Consider the following 23,381-nt stretch of genomic DNA (forward strand, 5'->3'; position numbering starts at 1 on the left):
ACACACACACACACACACACACACACACACACACACACACACACTTAAGGGGACTTGTTTTGGCCTAGCCAGGGTCCTTAATGAGGTCTGAAATTCCCGTGAGGAAATTAGATTCTTTCTACCATTTGAATTCCTAGCCTTGTCCTGAACTTCTCCACTGCCCTCTCATTGAGGAGGATGATTCAATGAACAATTTGTATACCTGGGCTTTAAACACCCTTAGATTTGACTTTAAAGAAAGAGAACAGGGATATGAAGTCCCAGACCAAGAGGAAGAGAGAAGGTAGTAACACACACACACACACACACACACATATGTACCCTGGGTTTCTGATTAGCCCCTCCAGAAAACCATGAGATGGAGAGAGCCAGGTAGAGCAGGGGAGTGCAGACTTCGCTATGGACCCATGGGAGGTGTTCCTAGAAGAAGTGCCTAGAGCCAACGACATGGTTTGGCTTTTTTTCTGTCTTTAATGTTGTCAGATGTGACTATGCAAGAATGAGCTTTTTTTCTTGACATACAAATTTCTTCAGTGCCTCCAACATCCTAGAATTTACTGATAAGAACATTCTTTTGTCATTAGGTCCTATAACCTTGGACTGTCCAGGTTCTTTGACCTCTGACACAGTCGTGCACATCAGAATGGGGAAGGGTTCAGAAGGTGTTATCAGAACATAGCTGTCACTGACCTTAGGCCAGAGTCATGACTGCCAAACTGTTTTTTTCAGGCCAAGGCCTCAGATATTTCAACAGCAGAGCCCATCAGAGATAGACAGGATACAGGGTAACAGATCCTCTGGCCTCCATGACCCCATTGCCTCTTTTCCTGGCCCTTGAGGACAGCCAACTCTGAGATGTTGTGCTGCATGGAGAGGCAAAACATGAAGGACCAAGGTCATGGTTCTGCTGTCCTCTGCTCTGGAGATCACACCTAGAATATTATATTCACTTGTGGGAAAGACATGGGTCAATTGGAGAGCCACCATAGGATAGCAGCCAGGATAGTGAAAGGTGTTAAATCCATGGCTGATAGAAGAACTGGGGAAAGTGAGCCTGGAGAAGCCTCAGCAGGGAAAAACAGTTGTCTTCAAGCATTCAAAGAGTGGCATATGAAAAGGGAATTAAAGTGTTGTGTTTGGTATCAGAGCATAGGGAAAAAAAAAGCAAATTTGGGCTTGATGTCAAGAAACTAAAGCCCTAACAACTAGAGACATCCCAGAGTGCACTGAGTTGCCTTTTCCTGGAGGAATTCAAGCCGAGGCTTTCTGACCACTTGTCTGGAACCTAATAAGGCAGATTCCTTTAATGGATAGATTGAATCCAATGCCCAGTCAGGCCCCTTCCAACTCTGAAACTCTGCACTTCCATGATTCTAAAGGCACTGAAAAAGGGACAGGTTAGGCACCATCCTGGGGCTTCCTGGTGGAAGGCAGGTTGATGCCCTTTTTTTAGGGCAAATGACTGCACCTTCTACCTTTCTGCTCCCATAGCTGAAGTGCCCTCCCTTCCTGATTGGAGGAAGAGGGCCAACATTGGCACTTAATAGATGGTTGAATTGCTCTAGCCAACAACAGCCACAATCATAGCAAAACAACTCATCACCTCATTGGCTGCCTTCTGGTAGTGAGTCTTTTCTGAACTTTGCTGTCAGTCAATCTACAAGCACTTGTTAAACTCATACTATGGGCCAGGCATTGTAGTAGGCACTGGGGATACAGAGACAAGGAGTGAAAGACCTCCCATCTAGAGGCTGTGTTTGTCCTTTGTTATCAGAGGATCGTGACACCAGGGAGATGCTGACATGACTTTCAGTGGATTTGGAATTAAGTGAGGCAGGCCTGTGCGAGTCACCAGCCTCACTTTCTCCTCCAGAGTCATCTGGGTCCAGCGGCCAGATATTCATCAGAAGGACTGGAGATGACCCACGATGCACTGGGCCTCTTTAAGAGGTGAGCCAAGGGATGGCCCCTTCAATCAAAAAAAAAATCAGATTGGGAGAGGAAGACCCTCAGGGTTGCCAGCAAAAGAGAAACAGTTACTATTTACATTCATTCTGAGCCAGGAAGGTCCAAAATACAGCCATTAAATGGAGCTTGGGCAGGGACTTATTGTTGTCTGATCTATGAGCTCCATAGTGAAATGAGTCTGTTAAGGTTTGGTCTTTGAGAAAGAAATCTAACCAGTAAACCCCAAGTTAACTAGGCAACTTTCAGCCATCAAAATTTACCTTCCTTTGGAGAGGGAAAGGGAGAAGGAGAGGGTTTGTGTTAGGCACTGGGGATACAGAGAGAAAGAATGAAAGAACTCCAGAATGGAAGAGAGGTATACGTTTAAGCATATGCAAATAAATATCAGGTGGTTTGGGAGGGCAGGAAGGCCTTGGCCATGGAGAGGACAGAGAAGGACTTTGTGGAGATAGCGGCACCAGAGATGCATCAGGAATAAAGTAAAGGGACTATAGGAGGCTCAAGTAAGTAAGGAGAGGGGGCAGGTCTGGAGGAAGCTCTGGCTTCTGCTTGGGCTGGTGTTGGGCTCATCTTTAAGTCTTTTAGCTTTATGTAGATGCTGTCAGTTTGTTTTTCCGGAAGAGCTTTGGAGCCTGAAGTCCTTGATGAGTCTCCAAGTAAGACTTGAAGAGCACTAAGCTTCGATGCCTGCATTGTCCTTGGAAGGCTTTGCACCCATTCTGCTCCGCACCCATCAGGACCACTTCTTTGGAATTGCCTTCCACTCCTTTTTACACACCAGAAAAATCAGGCTCCACCTTTTAGTTACACTCTGTGTTTTTCAATTCATTTCAACAAATATTGGAGTGATTACTATGGATAAAGTACTGGCCTTTCCCCAGCTTGATCACTCACCAACAGGCATGGCTCTGAATGATTTCTGAATCTTAAAAGAAAAATCCAACCTCCCCCAAAAGAGGAAGACAGGCTCCTATTGAAGATTTTCAAAAGATTGTGCTGCAATCTCTGAAGGCGATTTCAAAAGGGGAACATGAAAAATGGTTTGAACAATGAGAAATGTTAAAATACCCACAATTTTACAAGAGATCTACTCTGGGGCCAATGCTTAACGAGGCGTTTAAATTCAAATATAAAAAAAATTAAGATTTGATTTTTAAAAAATCATTTGTTACTTTTATAGTCACATTTCATTAAGTATTTCCAAGATTTCTACTTTTATCTTAATTTGTAGCCATCAAACTTGGAATCACCACTCTATGAGGTACAAAGCAGCACTGGGTAGAGTAAATTCCTTTGCTGTTACTGCAGGCAGCCCCATTTTTTCCTTCTTTTTTCATGTGCTTTAAAATTAAACCAACATTCCTCATTATGTGTAATTTTTGAGTTGTAATTCACTCCTGACAGACTTTTGCCCAACCCCAGTGGATGCTTTTGCCTTTCATATATTGTACTAGCTAATTTTGACCCAATGAAGTATGGTGCTGTTCATTTACAGCTATCTGCTTCAGTTTTTTTTCTCCATCTTGTTAGAGTCATGTTAAATTCTAACCCTGTTCTCCAAATTACATTCCGTCCTTCCTAGCATGAGATCTGATACAAACTTAATGAGCATGCTCCCCACTCATTCTTAGGATAATTAAATTTCTAGTTTTCTCAAGCATTTACTTAGAAAACAGTTTACTCTCTGACAGGTTTATTTTTAAAGTCTCTTCTGCTGGGAAGGTCCACAAAAAACTACACCCTCTGACATACCAGGGAGTCACTCTTTGAAATTCCAGGAGTCTCAGGAATTCTTTCTAGAAAGACTCTCATCCTTTTCTGTTCAAAGTCAAATATTTCATGAATTCATGGGTGAGTTTTGGAGGACAATGCCACAAATGAACTTTTCTTGTGAATATTCCCAAGGGTCAGTTCAACTGTAGTTCACTTGAGCTGGAGGGGTAGGAAGGTCCAGAAGACAGCCAAAAACAGAAAACAAACTAGCATTTTTTTCCCAAGTACTTTTTTTATAAATTGGTTTTTCAATTTTGAATTCTGAATTTTTCAAAGTAGAATTTTGAATTAAATCTTTGACATAAGGTTTCTATGTATTGCACCCCAGGATAATTTCTAAAAGCCATGCACAGAATCCTTTTATGTAAGATTCTGCAGCATCAGACTATTATACTTCCTTATATATAATGTCAGGGAGTATAGTATAAAATGCAAGAGTCAAACCTTTGTCTTCCTTGAGTAGAAACTATAATTTCTCTAAGTGCTGTCTCCTCATGAGTCTTTCAGCTCTCAGCCCCCACAGTGTGGACATGTGCCTTTCTTCCTGGGTAGGCCTTGGAGGGCCTGGGAGTGGGTGCAGGGGACACTCCCGTTGATGTCCATTTCTTCTGGGAGAGATTAGGGCTGGGGGGAGTGTGTTTGTAGTGTGTGTTTGTTCCACATGTCATTAAGACACTTGGGTTTAATACTTGCTGTTTGTGCCACATTTATGGGATATTAGAAAAAAAAAACCCAGCTTTGAGGGGCTTTGTTTTACTTCTCTGGTATGACCTCTGAGGTCCCTTCCAGGTCTGATTCTAAATCTATAATTTTTGTAATTGGAAAGAGGTTTGAACCTGCCTTTTCCTGGCTTTTTGAGATTAAGTGACTTGCCAAGGGTCACACAGCCGGAGGTAGGCCTTAGACGGAGGTCCCCCTGGTTCCATGGCCTTCACATTACGCCATGTAGCCTCTCACAGACAGGCCACTTAGAGATATAGTCTCTACTTCATAGTGGCCTATGTTTGGACCAACATAATAGACTTTTTTTTGGAATGTAAGACAAAGATTTACTTTCATTCAGAATGTTCAACTCTATTTTGTTGAACAGCCTATGTAAACTGAAGTTTACCTAGGCACCCAGCATGGCGTGCCCACCTCAGAGAAGGTGCTGTGCTCTATGAGCAAAGCAGAAATTGAAACGGCTCAAAGGAAATGCAGGATGCTCAAGTTTAGAATATCTACCCCAAATATGCACAGGGACTATTTGTGCCTGACCTGGGGTAGAGCATTCCGAGCTTGTATTGGTCTGATCAGCCACAGTCAGACACACTGAAACTTGGCCATAGCATAGTGATGTTATTTTGGTCCTCTTAGAGAGCAAAGGATAACAACCGAGTTGATCCACAGCTAATCTGCTTAGGAGACTATGGCATTCTCTGGTTCCCAGTCATACAGAGCTGCCTAAAGAATACTGGTATTAAAAAAAATGAACCTTTATTTCATGGAGAAGATTTGGAGCCATTAAATGCACTATGCAATGTCTCAAAGGCATTTTAGCCTGTTTTCCTCCTCTTATTCAATTCTGGGCCCAGCTCTCTATCTCTAGATGAGCTCAGTTGGCTTCCTATCCAATTTCATATCCCAGTCTAGACAACAAGTATTTTAGCCACACCCCCCCTCCCCCCTGCCTTTTCCCTGTGTGGTTCTTTGTTTTCCTCCTTCTAGTTCCATTAATGGTTAACCGATCTTTGACTTAGCAGGGTCTCTGACCAAGTTCACTGTAGAGTTGTTTTTATGTCTACCATTTCTTGTTTCTGTGTGATACAACATTGCTCGTGAGTCTTTACTGATCTCCCCTCTAAGATCTCGCAAATGTTTGTGTTCTAATGTGGTCTAGCCCTTGCTGCCTCCCTCCTTCCCTCCATCATTTACCTTGTTGTAATGTAGTTTTGTATTTTGTAATATATGTACACTTGTGTGTGTGTTTGTGAAGTATATTTTTAGATGTATAATAAGACAGCAAGAGGGTACTAGACAGAGAGTCAGCCTCAGAGCCAGGAAGAACTGAGTTCACAGTTGCCTCTGGCACACCCCTTCTCTGCATCATCCCAGGCATTTTAAATAAGCTGGCTAACTAGCCTCTTAGATAAAAATAGTAAGAAGCAGTGCATGAAAAAATGAATTTATATATATATTTATATATTATGGTTAAAGTACACATTATCCTGAGAACATTTAAAAATGAAACTATAAAGGCAACAAGCAGATAAATAGAAATGACCTGCAAGGACTTCCACGATTTTCTCCACGCATGACAATGAAGCGACCACTTCCATTTACTCACCACCTACTCCATTCTCAACTCTTTCTGGCTCCCACAGCCAACCTTTGGTTGAAATTCCTCTCCTTAAGATTACTAATGCCCTCCTAATTATGAATCCAAGGGTATTTTGAGTACTCATTCTCCTTAATCTTTCTCCTATATTTAACACTGTTGACCAACCCCTCCCAGTGGATGTTCTCTTCTCCCTTGAATTAAGGGACATTCCTTTCTCTGTTAACTATTTCCTTGTTCTCTTTCCCACCTTCAAGTTGAATGTTCATCAAGGTTTTTCTTTAGCCTTCTCTGCACTTTTCCTCTTGGCATTCTCATTCAACTCCACTGCAATGAATGTAGACGGATGTTCATAGAGATTTCACAGTGAAATGAAGAATAAAGATGGGACAGTAAGTAGCTGGATAGGTCTGATGAAACCTGCCCAGGTTTGTAGGCAGTAGGAGAGAGATTAAAGTGCTGGCCCAATATTCTGGAGAAAGAGGAAAGAAATGGACTAAGGGGTCAGGTACATAGGTCATCCTTAATAAGGAAAAGAGCCTGAGAGCTGCATGAAGAAAGTGCCCACATAGAAAAAGCCGATCATTTGAAATATTTTTCGTCAGCAAAACCTTTCCTTGTCATTTTGTTAAGAACATTCAACTATATTACGTATAATTGAGTTTTCTTATTAAAAATCATGTTTGGTATATTAAATTTAAAAGTCTAGTAGTTTATTCAAACCCGAAGCACAAATTTACAAGTGGATCTTCCAGCTTTATAAATTTAAGAAGTGTAGTATTGCCTAAGTTTGGCTTATTTCTCGGTGACAAAGTATTAGCTTGTAGTACTCATCCCAAATGATCTCTCCATTGTATCTGGAGTCAGGGGACCTGCATGTTCATCTAGGCTCTGCTACAGCAACCTCAAACAAATCATTTCAGCCCTATGGACTTCAGGCTCCTGAGAAGCTCCTGAGGAGCTGGTTGTAGTAGGTTACCTCTAAGGTCTCTTTCAGATATGATCCTTCTGGGGGAGCCTAGCAGTACCAGATCTCAAACAACAGATCAAAGCTGTAATCATCAAAACAATCTGATAGTGGATAAGAAATAGTTGATCAATGGAATAAATTAGTATGCAGTATACAGAAGCAAGTGAGCACTGCAACCCAGTGTTGGATAAACCCAAAGATCCAAGCTATCGGGTAAGAACTCCCTGGGAAAACTGGAAAGCAGTCTGGCAGAAACTGGGCATAGACCATCATCTCACACTGTATACCAAGATAACTCAAAATGGGTACATGGTGTAGACATAAAAAGTGATATAAGAAAATTAGAGGAGCATAGAAGAAATGACCTGTCAGATTTATGGATGAGGGAAAAGTCTGTGACCAAGTGAGAGAGAAGATTCGTGGGAGGTAAAATGATCATTTTGAATGCATGGAATTAAAAAGGGTCTCTCTTGTTGTTCCATCATTTTGAGCTGTGTCCAAGGTCACCCCCTCTGGGATTGTCTTATCAAAGATACGGAAGTGATTTTCCATTTCCTTCTCCAGCTCATTTTACAGATGAGAAAACTGAGGCAAACAAGATTAAGGGAGGGGGCAGCTAGGCGGCTCAGTGAATAGAGCACTGGCCCTGGAGTCAGGAGGACCTGAGTTAAACCTGACCTCAGACACTTGACATACTAGCTGTGTGACCTTGGGCAAGTCACTTAATCCTAATTGCCTTGCCTTTCCCCCTCCAAAAAGGGAGAAAAAATAAATTAAAAAAAAAAACAACAACAACGTTAAGTGAGTTGCCCAGGGTCACACAGCTAGTAAATGTCTGAGGCCAGATTTGAATTCAAGAATATGAGTGTTCCTGACTCCAGGCCTGGCACTCTATCTGCTGTGCCATCTAGCTGCCCTATAAAAAGGATTTACACAACCAAAATGCGAAGAACTAGGGAAAATATAGCAAGTGTCTTTTATAAAGGTCTCATTTCTCAAATATAGAGAGAACTGAGCCAAATTTTGTTAAAAAAAAAAAATAGGAACCATTCCCCAATTGATAACTGGTCAAAATATATGAATAGGAAGTTTTCAAGTGAAGTAATCAAAACTATAATCATATGAAAAAATGCTCTAAATGACTAATAATTAGAGAAGGGCAAATCAAAATAACTCTAAGGTACCATCTCACACCCATAAGATTGTCTAAAATGATAGAAAAGGGAAATGACAAATTTTGGAGGGGATTGTGTAAATAGGTACACTGATGCACTGTGAGTGGGGTTGTGAACTAGCCCAACCATTCTGAAAGATGTTTTGAACCTATGCCTAAAGGATTATAGAACTGTGCATTCCCTTTGGCCCAACAGTATGTCTTACTAGGTCTACACCCCATAAGAAGATCAAAGGAAAAGGAAAAGGACCCATATGTACAAAAATATTTATAGTAGCTCTTTTTTTTTGGTGGCAAATAATTGGAAACTGAGGGAATGCCTACCAATTGGGGAATGGTTGAACAAGTTAAATGTGATGGAGTGCAATTGTGTTGCAAGAAATGATGAAGGAGATGGTTTCTGAAAAACCTGGGAAGATTTATATCAACTGATATAAAATGAAGTGAATGAACTATTGTACATATTAACAGCAATATTGTAATGATAATCAACTCTGAAAGACTTAGTAACTCTGATCAATAGAATCCCCAGTACTCCAAAGAACTCATTATGAAAAATGCTATCCACTTCCAGGTAAAGAACTGATGGGATTCGAGTGCAGGTTGAAGCATATTCCCTGCTCCCTTTCTTTATTTTTCTTTTCCCCCCTGGAACATGACTAAATCAGAAATAAATTTTCCATGACTTATATGTATAATGGAGATCATATTTCTTGCTATCTCAGTGGACTGGGGGGGGGGTGATGGAAGGGAGAAAATTTGGAAGTGAAAATAAAGATAAATTTAAAAAAAACCAAATATGATCCCTCTGGAATTCATCTTTCATACTAGTGCCTCTTTATGATGTGCAGATCTGGTCATATTTCTCTGCTCAAAAAAGCTTCATTAGTCTTCTGAGAAAAGCACAAACTCCTTTACCTTGTTTAAAGGCTCATCCCATGTTATATTGTGTGCCTCTTCTCTGTACACTTTGGGCTTCAGCCCAAGTAGACCTTCTCCCTTGAACACACTCTGTACTTGGCTATATTCAGTGCTTTTTGGATGCCTAACATGTCATTTTTTCCTCTTCAAACACCCTCTAAAATTCTTCCTTTTTCATTATTCTCTCCCTAATTCACTTCAGTTCAATTCCATTTAGTAATTGAACCCCATGAGTAATGAATAATTTTCTCTTGGGACCTCCCATACCTCTTTATTCTGCATTGATTTAATGGACTACTGTTGCTTTAGTCACATGTGTCTTCTTTCTTTGCCAGGCTGTAAGCTCCAGGAAGCAAGTATCTAGTCTTTTTTTTTGAAGGTGGAAGGTAAGGCAATTGGGGTTAAGTGACTTGCCCAAGGTCACACAACTAGTAAGTGTGTCAAATGTCTGAGGCCAGATTTGAATTTAGGTCCTCTTGACTCCCAGGATGGCACTCTATTCACTGTGCCTCCTAGCCGCCCCAAGCATTCAGTCTTAAAGAAACCCGTGCCCAGCTCTGCAAACAGAAGATACTTTTTAAAAGTTCATTGAGTGAATAAATAAATGAATGAAATTCTCTGTGCCTTAATAGAAAATCTAGATGAGTTGCCAAATTAAGGATGACCAATGCCCTCCTAATCACCAAATCCAATGGTGGCCAACCAGGAAAGATTGGGCCTTTGATGGGGAAAAACATTAGTCTATTTGATTTAGGATCTGGAGCACCAAACTCTGTGTGTGCATATGAGTGCACACATGGAAAGGAGGGGGAGAAAAGTCATGGGCAGGCAGGGGGAAAAGATTTTTCTGATAGTTTCAAAATTTACTAGACATTTTCTTTCTCAAGTGAAATGAAACCAATATTTTCTCTTGCAAGATGAATCTGCTTCTTATTCATGTTTGCAATTTCAGCTTTTTGCTCTCTGGATCAGCAAAGATTGGGGGCACCATAGAGCAACTTATTTAGCTTTTGATGGGGGAAAAAAAGCATATGTTGTTTGGAGAGGACATTTCTGTATGTCAAAAGGGACTTAGAAAAATATATTGAGCAACCAAACGCTTGAAAAGAACACAAATGAGATTTTAATTAAGAAACAATATTGACTCAAACCATTGCAGTACCATTCACTTCTACTCTGCCCAGGGAAAATGTTGTGACTAGTAGGCATCAAAGCCTGCAAAGAAGTACTTGTTATTGTTAGACTCAGGAGAGCCCTGGCAATTATCAGAGCAAATATCCCCAGCCCTCAGTTCAACATAGCAAACATCCTTTTTACTTAGAGATACCGATACTGTGCATTTTTATTATCAAGTAGAACAATAACCTTTTTGGATGAAAAGAAATCGGCCTTGACAAAGGACTGAATCTCAGGACCATACATGCATCAAATTCAGAGCAGTCCTACTAAGCAGGAGAATCAGGGTGGGGAGGACCGGCACGTGTATGTTAGCTCACAGGTGACCCAGTTCTCAGTCTTTCTACTGTTCCAAACACATCTCTGTCTCTAAAATTGGGGGTATACTGAACTTTTCCTTAATGGCATTTCCCTGAAGCCCTCATGGCTCCCAGTTCTGGTTATTGCAAAGCTTGCTCCTCTTGTAGCTGCCTTTGGGTCTTACAAAGAAATCCTGAACCATTTTCTGCAGTGGCAGTTTTGGCCCCTGGGAATCCCTATTAAGTGAGGCCTTCACCCCCTGTTTCCAAAAGACAGCGTTCAGAGGCATATGTAGGCATCTGATGGCTGATTCAATCCAACAAGCATTTATTAAGTGCCTGTTGTTTGTAAGAACTGAGCTGGGCACTGGCTGATCTCCAGAACCTTGCGTTCTCTTAGAGCAGTACCCCATGGATTCTGTTGCTGTTGTTGAGTCATTAGTCATGTCTCACTCTTCGTGACCCCATTTTGGGGTTTTCTTGGCAAACATACTGGAGTGTTTTGCCATTTCCTTCTCCAGCTCATTTTACAGATAAGGAAACTGAGGCAAACAGGGTGAAGTGACTTGCCCAGAGTCACACAGCCAGTAAGAGTCTGAGGCTGGATTTGAACTCAGGAAGATTGTGCTATCTAGCCGCTCCACGGGAAAACAAGTCAATACAGAGTCATTTACAGAGGCAGAAGAATGATATCTGGGGGCCTGCAGCAAGGCCTCTTCAGGACATGACCCCTGAACTGAGCCCTGATGTTCGCTCAGGTGAGTAGAGCAGTAATTCTGAGGAAGGGACATCGGATGACTTGGCAACTTAGCTTTTTCTTCATCTGCTGGCAACAAAACATACCCATTCCTCACAGTCAGTGATATTTGCACAGTGCCTGGCAAGCAGCAGATGCTTAATAAATGCTTGGTCTTCCCCTCTTCCCCTTCCCGCCCCCCGGCCCAGCATCAGTTTCTGACATCATTTGTCAAAATAGAGCGGTTCCTGTTTCCTCCCTGATGTGTGCCCTTGGTCCCTGGAATCCCCAGTGTGGGTGTAACCTTCTGTGCCCGCTTTGTGTTTGCAAATGCTAAATTTACTGCTTTAGTATTTTCAGACCCTGAAATTGCTCCTCACCTTATCATGGTGATGATCATTGACAATGATATTATTATATTACGTTATTATAATTATGATCATTATCATAATAAGCATACTTGACATTTACATAGTGTCTTACAGTTTACAAAATTTTTTAAATATGTTATTTAATTTTATTTCAGAGCAACTCTATGAGGTAAGTATTATGAATGTTATGATCCCCATTTTGTAGAGGAGAAAACAGACTGGGAGCGTTAAGTGAGTTGTGGAATGTTGTACAGCTGACATGGAAGGAAGCAGCACCCCAGCCCCAGGTCTTCTGGATCTGAATCCAGTATCTTTACCTCAGTGTTGCATTAAAATAAGGTGGTTTGGGGTGGGAATATAATAGAGAAAATTTAAAAATTTGATAAGTGATTTCTCAACATTGATGAATAGATATTATACAGGTAGTTTTATTAGTTCTAAAATTACATTTCTTAATTGTTTAAATCTAGTATTGGTTGAAGTGGGAAGTGGTAAAATGGAATTTTTCAAGTATTCCACAAATTCATTCTAAACAAGAGTAATGGATGGCTTAGCCATTGTTAATGTCAAGTGTTGACCCTAAAGACCTTTCTCTGTTAACTCAGAGATCCCCACCCAGGTTCTGGAATCCTAGTTCATGCAGGTTGGCCCTGCCTGGGAGCCTGAGAGACAAAACAGAAAGAAACTGTTCAGGCAGGTGTTGTGATGTTGGCAGGGGATTCTCAGCTGTCCATTGAGCTTTTTAGGATACAGAATGTGATGTTAGTCCCTACTCTCTTCAGGGACAGCCTCTGACTATGCAGCAACCCGCTCTCATGCCAGGAGTGTTCATGTTCTGTGCAGGGTGATGACTATAAGGGAAAACTGTGTGCTTGAGCAGTACATACTGTCTGGTCGTAACATTTTATGATTTCCTTCACCAAGATGTTACAGCATATACAGTAAAAGTAAGCATATTATGTTCCCCTTTCTGTCATTATGACAATTTCTATCTGAAAGGATCACAGTGGACAGTATAATATGCTCAGTTTGGACCGATGTAACATGCCCAGAGATTATTATTACAGAGCCAGAGATGCTGGTTATGTGAAACATTTATTAGGGGAATAAATTAAGTGAAGAGTTGGCCTCTCCCAGGTGTCCCTGGGAGGTATTTTTATTGATTTTATTTTTTTGTAAAAGAGGAAAAATGAATTGAAAAAACAATGATAGAAATCCTTTCTTAGCGGACTTTATCATTGGAATGTTCTTTTGATTAGAAATACAGTGCCGGGCAAGTCAAGCCATCACCTCCTTCCTGACTGCCTCAAATGCTGATAGAGACAGCCTAGGACCCTGAGGTGATCTGGGGGAAAAGAATGTTAAAGAAGAGGTGCTGACATCTACTTTGCTTCTGCACCCTCAGGACCATGGAATCTTCCATTGGACTTGAAGCTGAACCTTTCACATGTGTTGTCTCCCCCATTAGAGTAGGAACTGCATGACTTTCCTATCTGTATCTCCAGCATTTTAGCACAGTGCCTTACACATAGTAAGTACTTAAGAAATAATTCATTCATTCTTTCATTCATTCATTCATTCATTGAGAGGAAGAATGGAATAATGGCTGAAGAGCTCACTTGAGAGTCAGAAAGGCCTGTGTTTTGTTCTTGTCTTGACTCATACAGATTCTGTACCTTGGGCAAGTCACTTAATTTTTCAGTGTCCCAAGCAACTGTAAATGACTATAAGTTGCAGAACAGTCACTAATATTCATTGATATAGGGATCTTCCTAACTACAAGTTTTCTACATCCATGAAATCACAGTTCTGACAAAAAAGTAAGTACATTTTAGTTTATTACTGTTATTTTAACTAATATTTAACTTTTTCCAATTGCATATTCAAACAATTTTTAACATTTTTAAAAAAGTTTTGAGTTCCAAATTTTATCCTTCTTTCCTTCCCTTCTCTTCTCCCCCCATCTGAGACAGTAAGCAATCCAGTATACATATACATATACAATCATGTAAAACATTTCCATATTAGTCATTTTGTACAAGAAGACTTGAACAACAACAAAAAAGAAAGAAAATAGAAAATAGTATACTTCGGTCTGTATTGGGATAATATTAGTTCTTTCTCTGGAGGCAGATAGTACGCTTCATCAGTAATCCTTTGGAATTGTCTTAGATCCCTGCATTGCTGAGAGTAGCTAAGTCATTCACAGTTGGTCATCGTACAGCATTGCTGTTACTATGCACTATGTTTTCCTGGTTCTACTCACTTCACCTTGTGTCAGTTCATGTAAGTGTTTCCGGGTTTTTCTGAAATCTCCCTGCTCAGCATTTCTTGTAGCACAATAATATCATTCCATCACAATCAGATACTACAACTTGTTCAGCCATTCCCCAGTTGATGAGCATCCCCTTGATTTCCAGTTCTTTGCCACCACTAAAAGAGTTGATGTGTGTATATACACACATACACACACATATATGTATGTATGTGTCCCTTCCTCCTCCCTTTCGTTAAAATCACTTTGGGATATGGACCTAGCAATAGTATTGTTGGATTGAAGGGTATGCACAGTTTCCAAAATTCCAAATTGCTCTCCAGAATGATTGGATCGCTTCACAGTTCTACCAGGAGTGCATTAATGTCCCAGTTTTCCCACATGCCCTCCAAAATTTATCATTTTCCTTTTTTGTCGTAATAGCCAATCTGATAGATGTGAGGTGATACCTCAGAGCTGTTTTAATTTGAATTTCTCTAATCAATAGTGATATAGAGCATTTTTATATAACTATAGATAGCTTTGATTTCTTTGTCTGAAAGCTGCCTGTTCATATCTTTTGATCATTTCTCAATTGGGGAATGACTTGTATTTTTATAAATTTGACTCAATTCTCTATTTTTTTTTTTTAGAAATGAGGCCTATATCGGAGGTACTAGCTGCAAAATTTCCTCCCAGTTTTCTGCTTTCCATCTAATTTTGTTTGCATTGGTTTTGTGCAAAAGCTTTTACATTTTATATAATCAAAATGATCAATTTTACATTTCATGATGTTCTCTGTATTTTTCCTTCTCCATAGATCTGACAGTACAACATTCTTTCGTAATGTTCTTATGGTATCACCCTTTATGTATAAATCACGTATCCATTTTGACCTTGTCTTGGTATACAGTGTGAGACGGTGGCCTATACCTAGCTTCTCCTTTACTGTATTCCAGTTTTCCCAGCAGTTTTTGTCAAATAATGTTTTTCTCCCAAAACTTAGATCTTTGGGTTTGTCATATACTAGATTACGATGATGATCATCATTATCTTCTTCTCCCTCTTCTCCTCCTCCTCTTCCTCCTCCTGTAACTAAAACAATGGGGACTTATTTCCCGTGTCTAGGACTTGTCCTCGGTGTCTGGGACTCATCTTCTTCCACCTTGCGCAGGTCTCCAAACTTTTATGACAAACCTCATGACATTTTACATATCAAAATGCTTCATTAATATTGTTGTTCACTTCCTTCTTCTCATCCTTCTCAATGGCTTCAGGTAGGAATGGGCCTGGGAGAAGTCACTGTCCTACAATTAATACAATAATAGTCTTTTCTATTTAGTGTTCTAGATACTCACACACTTGGAATAAGGAATGCTTTTTGTAATAACTCTCTGTATCCTGCAGAGATGCTTTGCACAAGTGTTCCCATTTTTCGTGTAATCTCTATTAATAAGCCTTTTGTAGTTTTTGGTCGTGGTGACCCTCCCGTTTCTATAAACAAACCTGCATGACTCACATATGTTTGATGCTTCTTAATTGACCTCATATTGGTTGAGTTCATGTCAGTGTTGCCCATCATGGAGCTTTATAGTTTCACTGTCTTTCCTAGGCAAGTCACTTTTGATTTCATTCTACAAGCTCAGTGGCTTATTCCTATTGAAAGCCTTTATTATTGGCAGAGGGAGGGGAGGATGATGTCAGGTTTTTTTTAATCAAAGAATTTCTGTACGGTTTAACCTCCTTATCATGTGCTGTGGGAACTTCTATCAATTGTCTTCTTCCTTTTTGATGAGAATGTGATCATTATTCCTGATGATAACAATGATGCTGAATCATGGCTCTGATTTCACTCTTTAGTAGAATTTTAGTAGGTAGGTAGAGCAGTGGATGGCCCTGCAGTCAGGGAGACCTAACTTCAAATCCAGCCTCAGGCACTTAGTAGCTGTGTAACCCTAGACAAGTCACTTCACCATTTGCCTCAGTTTCCTCATCTGTAAAATGAGCTGGAGAAGGAAATGGCAAACCACTCCAGTATCTTTGCCGAGAAAATCCCAGATAGGGTCACAGACACAACTGAAACAACTCAACAACAAAATTAGAAACCAAAAGTTTCAGTGTGTGTGTGTTTTTGGACCATCACTATAAAAAGATAGCAAATATAGAATGTTTCTTAAGGAATATGAGTTTTTCTCTTTAGGCTAAAGTTAATTTAGCAGAGGACACATCCTGAAGGGGCAGAGGTCAAGGAGGAGACTATCCTGTACCTTCCCACCATTTGGTGTATTGCTGTGTAGCACAGTAACATGAGAATGACAAGTCTTTTGTGGGTTCCTGTTTGGGGCTGTGCACTGTGTGCCTGCATCAGGATTATTCAAGGCACACAGATCCTATCACTCTGCTGCTCAGTTTACAGCCTGCTGTTTATCTTTTCAGTGATTCCTAGGCACATTTATTTGCTACCTACATAGGCACCTACCTGTCTGATAGAATAGTAACCTTTAGTTTGTTTCAAATAAGCACAAATTCTCCATATAGTAGAAAACCTGGAGGGAAAAGACGCAGAAATTTCTTTCCTCTGGGGCTTTGTAAAGTGTATTATTGTAACTTGTGGAACCAAACAGGCAAAATTATTAGCCTTTGAAAAATGTAAATATTTTCTTTTTAATACTTTTCAATAATTTATAAACTTGCATCATGTTAGTACTACTAAGTAATTGTCTTGAAAGCAATTGTTTTCTATATAACTCTGATTTATATGTATTTATAGTGCTTTAACAGCTGTGTGTAACTTTTATTATTGTTGTTGTCGAGTCATTACAGACATGTCCAACTTCATAACTCCATCCTGGAGTTTTCTTAGGAAAAAATACGATGGACATTACCTGATGATTGTATTCGAGAGTAATCAATCAGTTAATGAGTTGAGTGCTTGGCATTAGGTCCTTTGATAATACACATATATTGTTGGTTTATGGACTGAAGAACATTTGCATTTATAAATTATCTTTGTTGTATTTGTCATTGTACTGAAAAACCAAATATGAAATGTTCATGTTTGTGTGCACATGGTATAATGTTAATAATTATGCTCTCCAAGAAGGTAGATTTCTCTTAAAAGGCTCTTGTGCTCTAAACTCGAGTCTCCATTCTCTGGATTCTGTAGATGTCTGGGGGAAAGTCATCCCAGACTTTTGTTCAACATGCTACCTTAGAAAAGATCTACTTATAAAAAAAATAATTAAGTCTGATTGGGTAATAGAGATCAGCTGATAATTCATGGGGGAAGGACACTGTTAATGATCTTAGCCCCCAGAACTCTGAAGGGACCTAGTGCACCATGGCAAAGGGGCAAATGGGAAAGTAGCCCCAGAACCTGGCCTATGTGGATCTTCTCAATGGTGTGGTGACTGCAGATGAAAGATAGAAGGCAGTTTCCTCTTTTGAGAAGGTTACTGGTGTGTGTGGGATTGCCACAGATCTAGTGCACTTAGGCTTTTTCTAAACATTTGACAAAGTCTTTCCTGGTATTCTTGTGTTAAAAGCAGTGTGGTGTGATAGAAAGAGTCCTGGGGTTGTTGCCAGAGGATCTGATTTAGAGAGTCACTCTGTTACTGCCTGTATGACCTTGGTCAAGTCACTTATCTGAGCTTGAGTTTCCTTACCTGCATATTCAGAGTTAAGCTCTTTATGTGATGTCCCTTTGAGACCCAGATCTATGATCCCATGTAGAGATAAGAAAAATGTAGCTTAGGTGACAGTGCAGGCAGCTTTTTAACTGGTCCAATGGTCAGATGCAGCAAGTGGTCATTCTTGGCTTGATGACAACTCGGGTAATTTCCATGGAGCATCTTAGCTCTCCATGCCTGTTCTGTACTAAGAGAGGCCATGAGCTTCATGGTGAAATCAGGAGCCATAACGATCTTCAGTAACCTAAGACAGCGAAGTGTCAAACTCACATCCAAATAGGGGCTGCTAAACCATAGCTAAGGATCCCTGCAGAGGTTGGGCATTGGCTTTGAAAACCACCCATCTTTACATATTCCTTTTTTATCATACATCAACACATTAAAATCAGACAAGAACTACACTTTCATCAGTTTGGTTGTCATTTGGGAGTGTTGTAGGCTGCATGTGCCTAAAGGTGGTGTGTTTGATGCCTCTGGTCTAAGACACTGGGCTCAAAATCATTAAATGAAATAAAATTAAATTTATTAGGGTTAAATGTAAAGTCTTAAATTAGGGTTCAGAAAGTCAACTTTGCAATAAAAAATTGGGGAGGCAGCCCTATCCAGCAGTTTTCTTGAGAAACACCTAAAAGTTTCAATGGATTACTACTTGAAGATGAATAACATTGATCATATGAATAGCATGATCAGTATGATGGGGGTCCAAAAAGCTCGTGCATCTCGGGCTGCACCAAGAGACACCTCGCCTCCAGTCCCAGGGAAGTGACCATCCTCCCCTATTTTCTTCTCAGACCACATCCAGAGTATTGTGTTCAGTTCTGGATGCCACGTTTTAGAAGGGTGCTGATAAGCTGGAAAGAATCCAGAGAAAGGCAAGCATAATGAAGAGTCTCAGGTTCATTTCCTATGACGATGGCTTGAAGGAATTGAAGATGTTTAGCCTCGGGGAAGAAAAAGATCAGGGAGGATGTAGCAATGGTATTCCAGTACCAGAAACACTGTCTTGTCAGGAAGCATTAGATTGATTTTGTTTGGCCCCATGGGGCAGTGGAAGAGCTGGTGGGGGAAAGCTTTTGAGGGACAGACATTGGCTCGGTGCGAGAAAAATGCTGTCACCATTAGAGCTATCCTAAGGGGAATGGGTTCCTCCTTGTTGAAGGTCTTTCAGGGATGGGGAACCTTTGTCCTCCAGGCCACATGTGGCCCTCTAGGTCATTAAGTGCAGCCTTTTGACTGAATCCAAGTTTTACAGAACAAATCCTTTCATTAAGGGAATTTGTTCTGTGAAGTTTGGATTCAATCAAAAGGCTGCACTTGAGGATCTAGAGGGCCACATGTGGCCTTGAGGCCGAAGGTTTCCCACCCCTGGACTGGACGGTCACTTGTCATCATGACCAGGTGGCTGCTGAGAACAAAAGTCCCTTTCCGATCAGAAATTCTTCCATATTTGATTCTGTGAGTGAGACTATTTAGTGTGGAGAAGATGTAGGGGAAAGATGGCGGGGTCTTCGATGTCAGTTTAGATAGTTGTCAGGAGAAGGATTCCTTTGGTTGTCTCTGGAACCAGAGGCAGACCAGCAGCACTGAGGGGCCGTTATGGAGGCCAGCTTACGCTTGCCTAGCAAGAGAACCTTTGTGACAGGGAGAGCTGCCCCCAAATGGGGTGGGCTGCCCTGGGGATCAGTGGGTCATGGGGGTTGGAGGCAGGATGCCTTTGAAAGGGGGGAGACTTCTTAGGGAGAGGCCTTCCAGTAGAGGTCTTCTGTGGGAGGTGCCCAGCTTCCTTCACAGGTAGCTATAAGGAAATGTGCTTTGTGACCCATCAAATGGCATACACATGTGAGTTACTATAAACAACATAGTTATTATAAACAACAACATTTCTTTTCACAAAACAATGCTAAATATCTTAAACTCCTACTGAATATAATTTTTCTTTATATTTTTAGAATTAAAGAGTTAAGCACACAATTAGAAAACCAACAAAAAAAATTTCAGAGTGTGAATGAAGAACTGAGACATTTTCAAGATGAGCTAAAAATTGCACACAGACGGTCACAACAGTACAGGTAAGATCTCCCTGAGGGAGAAATGGCTAATTAAAGTATTTCAACGAAAGGATCACAAATGTAGAAGGATATTGATTGAAAAAAAAAGTGTTAAAAAATAAATGTAGCTTTTCTTAAAGACTTTGGATCTTGCTAGAAATATTCTTTCTGCACTATATGGGATTAGAAAAATATAGATGTCGGGGTGGCTAGGTGGCACAGTGAATAGAGCACCAGCCCTGGAGTCAGGAGTACAACCTGAGTTCAAATCTAGCCTCAGACACTTAACAAAAAAAAAACAAAAACCCAGCCATGTGACCTTGGACATGTCACTTCACCCCAATTGCCCTCCACAACAAAAAGAAAAAAGAAAAATATAGATGTTGCCTTAGTTTATTTCCTATATTTAAAAATTGTGCCTTAGCATGAATTTATTATCTCAACCACATTTAGCATGATGATCAATTGGTAGAAAATGATGAGAATAAGACAAATTTTAGAGGTGATGCTCTCCATTTTTAAGTTTCACCATTTTGAAGCACCAGGGAAGGGGGCTGTTACTGCCCCTCCCAAACATTCAAGTTGGAGTTAATCACACCCAAACAGGGAAGAGTGTTCTCAAAAGGCTAAGTATTTGCTTTTCTAAGCAGAGATGAATAAATTGGGCTGATTCTTCCTTAAAGAGTGGCAACTTTTAAAATTTAGTAATTTTATTTATTAATTAATAAAATTATTTTTAAATTATTATTTTATTTATTAATTATAATTAATTATATTTTATATATAACAAATATATAAAAATAAAATATAATTAATAAAATTAATAATTAAAATAAATAATTAATAAAAATATAAAAAACATTTAGTCAACTTTTTTCCTTAAAACACAGGGTACCTGAAAATATGCCTAATGAGAAGGAAAAATGCTCATTTTACTTATTTTTATACTTTGGGGGAAATGGTCTAGTAAAAACTTCTCCATATTGGGAATGTTTTTGTTTTGAAACAGATCCTTCTTCCAAGTACGTGTTAGAGCCTGGCTCTGATGCCTTACCATGATGTAGAGGTGACCCTGGGTTCCTAAAGGTGATGCTGGAGGAGGCTAAGCTTTGGCAGGGTTCTACTGAGCTGGAAAGACATCCAGACCTAGACTTGGAGACACACTTGATGTCTGTTTTCCAGGGACCAGTCTTGGAAAGATGCAAGACTCATTACTAGGAAATTGGTTACTAGGTGATGAATTCTTTTTTTCTGTCACAGCAGCTCATGAAAACTGTTTGCCCCTAGGCATGGGAAGCTTGTGGTTTTCAGTCAGTGAAGGGAGTATCCACTTTGAGGACATTCGAGTACCTTAATGCATTGCAGCACCATGATGCAATTCACGGTGATAATTTTCATGTCTCTTCCTCACAGGTTGAGAGCCCTTGCCTGGCCCCACCTCATCACCCTTCCCAGACTGCAGTATTGTCCCAGCTGGGTGTTGAGGTGCTGTGGCCCCTGGGCATTGAGGGAATCTGCTGGCTGCCTAACAATTAATGAAAATCTCCTTCTTGAGTCTTCCCTCAGTACCCACTGTCCTTTATTCTTAATCTTGCTCCATTGTCATTAATATAGATAAGAAATGACAGAGTCTATTTTCAAACTTAAGAGCTGATCCTACATTATTTATGCAGAAGCCTTCCCCCAGGAGGAGATGTTTAAGTCTCTGAGCCCTTGGTATTCTTGTGCAAGAGAGAAGCTCCTTTGGTCGTCACAGGAACTTCAGGAGCCTAGGTTTGGGGAGGGGACATAGATAGAGGGAAGATGCAGACTGAAACTGGTCCTGCTGGCAGTGACCAGGCAGATAGTGATGGGGACCCTGGAGCACTGGAGAAGTCTGTGAGGGCCCCAAGAGGGAAGAAGCTGATGCTAGACAGTGATGGAGACAGCAAACTCCATGGGGCCCTAGAGAGAAGCCTGGGGGAGAGGAGGTCATGTCAGCTGAGGAGAGTGAGCTCCATACAGTCCCTGGAGAGAAGCATCCAGCACCAGGAAAGGGGGTGTTGAAATAGTAGCAGAGGAGCAGAGGGCAAAGGGTAAGAAAGCTGACTCCAGCAGAGAGCTCTGGCCCTGGAGACAATTAGTGGGAAGGACTTCTCAGTCCTTGTGGGATGCACAGTGTCCCTTATTAACCGTTTTGTATTCTGTTGTATAAATAAGTCATGTTCCATAGTTAATGCTCATTAGCTAGGGCACTTGCAGGAGACTTGAGGGCCATTTCTGAGAAGCAAAGCGAACCGTGTACTGGTGTTATCAGGGTTTCACAGAATAAGAGAGCATTACAGATGGATGCACACTGTGAAATAACCGGCGAGTGCTCGCAAATCTCCAAGGACGGCAGCCCTTCTTGGGTCACAGATTTTTTCCCTGAATGGGGATAGAAATACGATTTGTGGACATGGTCCTCCTAAGACTGTAGACAAGGCGCCCTTTCAGGGATAACTCCAAAATCAGGATTGTCCCTTGTCTTTGATGTACAAAATTCTCTCTCTTCAGGTTTCATGGTCTTGCTCTTTCAAGACCTCAATTTTTGTGATACTTTGGGAATATGATTTGGAAAACAAAAAGTCCCATTAAGATTGTTTGATTTATGAAGTGTGTGTGTGTGTATAAAGGGCCTGTGTTGGGCAGCTGTGGGGGTAATATGACAGGACCCAAGTTCCTGGGGTTGGGCATCAAGGGAAAGGTTTATCAGAAAGGAGAGAGACAGAGACAGAGAGACAGACAGAGAGAGAGAGAGAGAGAGAGAGAGACAGAGAGAGAGAGGTAAGAGCGCCCTTCCCACATTTCACACATCTTGCCTACAGCAGACCCTGCCCCCTGCCCTCCTCCAGAGATTTGGGAGGTGCTTCCTGACACTTGTCTGGGCAGGCAGGTGTGTGTGTGTGGAACGGATTATGGTACTGTGTGTTGAAAACCATAGGATCCTGAAGGTGGGGGGGGGGGGGGAGGGGGGGAGAACAGAGGAGGGTACTTCAGAGAAACCAGCCCAGAACTAGCTGTGCCCATCAAAATGGCATGAAATCTTCATAGCACATCACGTCCATAGAGCCTGGCATGCCAAAAACTTAGTGGGAGTGGGGGTGGGGCTAGGGGGTGGGAGACGGTGGTATGGGGCCAGATAGCACAAAGACCTGGAAAGGAAAACATAAGTTAAAGAAGTAGATTGTCAGTCAGGCATTCTTTATCAGGTAGACAAGGGGGTTGTTTCTTGCATATATGATTTTCAAAGATTCACAAAGCCCATGTTTCTTAACTGGGAAGTCACATGTTCTCTCTCACCTATGGCTTTCTGAAGAGAGTGGGGAGAAAACTCAACTCCGTCTCTGATTGAGTGCCTTGAATACATTACAGATGAATTAAGTATTTGTTGAGTGACTGACTGAGTCACTAGAAGGAGGCTTGTACATGCCTGGAGGGACAAGCCATGTACATAATTTTGAAGTGGAGCAACAGGAATTGGGCAATTCAGAAGTCTCAGTTCCGGGGGGGGGGGGGGGGCTGGGTGGCGCAGTGAGTAAAGCGCTGGCCCCGGAGTCAGGAGGACCTGAGTTCGGTTCAGGCCTCAAACACTTAACACCCACACACACAAAAACTAGCCCGTGTAACCTTGGGCAACTTACTTAACCCCAATTGCCCACCAAAA

At 41.0% G+C, this 23,381-nt stretch overlaps 1 protein-coding gene across 1 annotated transcript in view; it reads left to right on the top strand.

The window, feature by feature from the left end:
• Positions 1-23,381, top strand: part of LEKR1 (leucine, glutamate and lysine rich 1) — a 175,483-nt gene that overhangs the window by 61,440 nt on the left and 90,662 nt on the right. Inside the window, exon 4 of the mRNA XM_069083451.1 lies at positions 19,598-19,717. Coding sequence (XP_068939552.1) covers positions 19,598-19,717 — 120 coding nt within the window. The remainder of the gene's footprint in view (positions 1-19,597; positions 19,718-23,381) is intronic.

Source organism: Petaurus breviceps, unplaced genomic scaffold (genome assembly GCF_028583685.1).
Source record: "Petaurus breviceps papuanus isolate PSGF00001 unplaced genomic scaffold, PetGlider_PUasm1.0 173, whole genome shotgun sequence".
Taxonomy (NCBI): domain Eukaryota; kingdom Metazoa; phylum Chordata; class Mammalia; order Diprotodontia; family Petauridae; genus Petaurus; species Petaurus breviceps.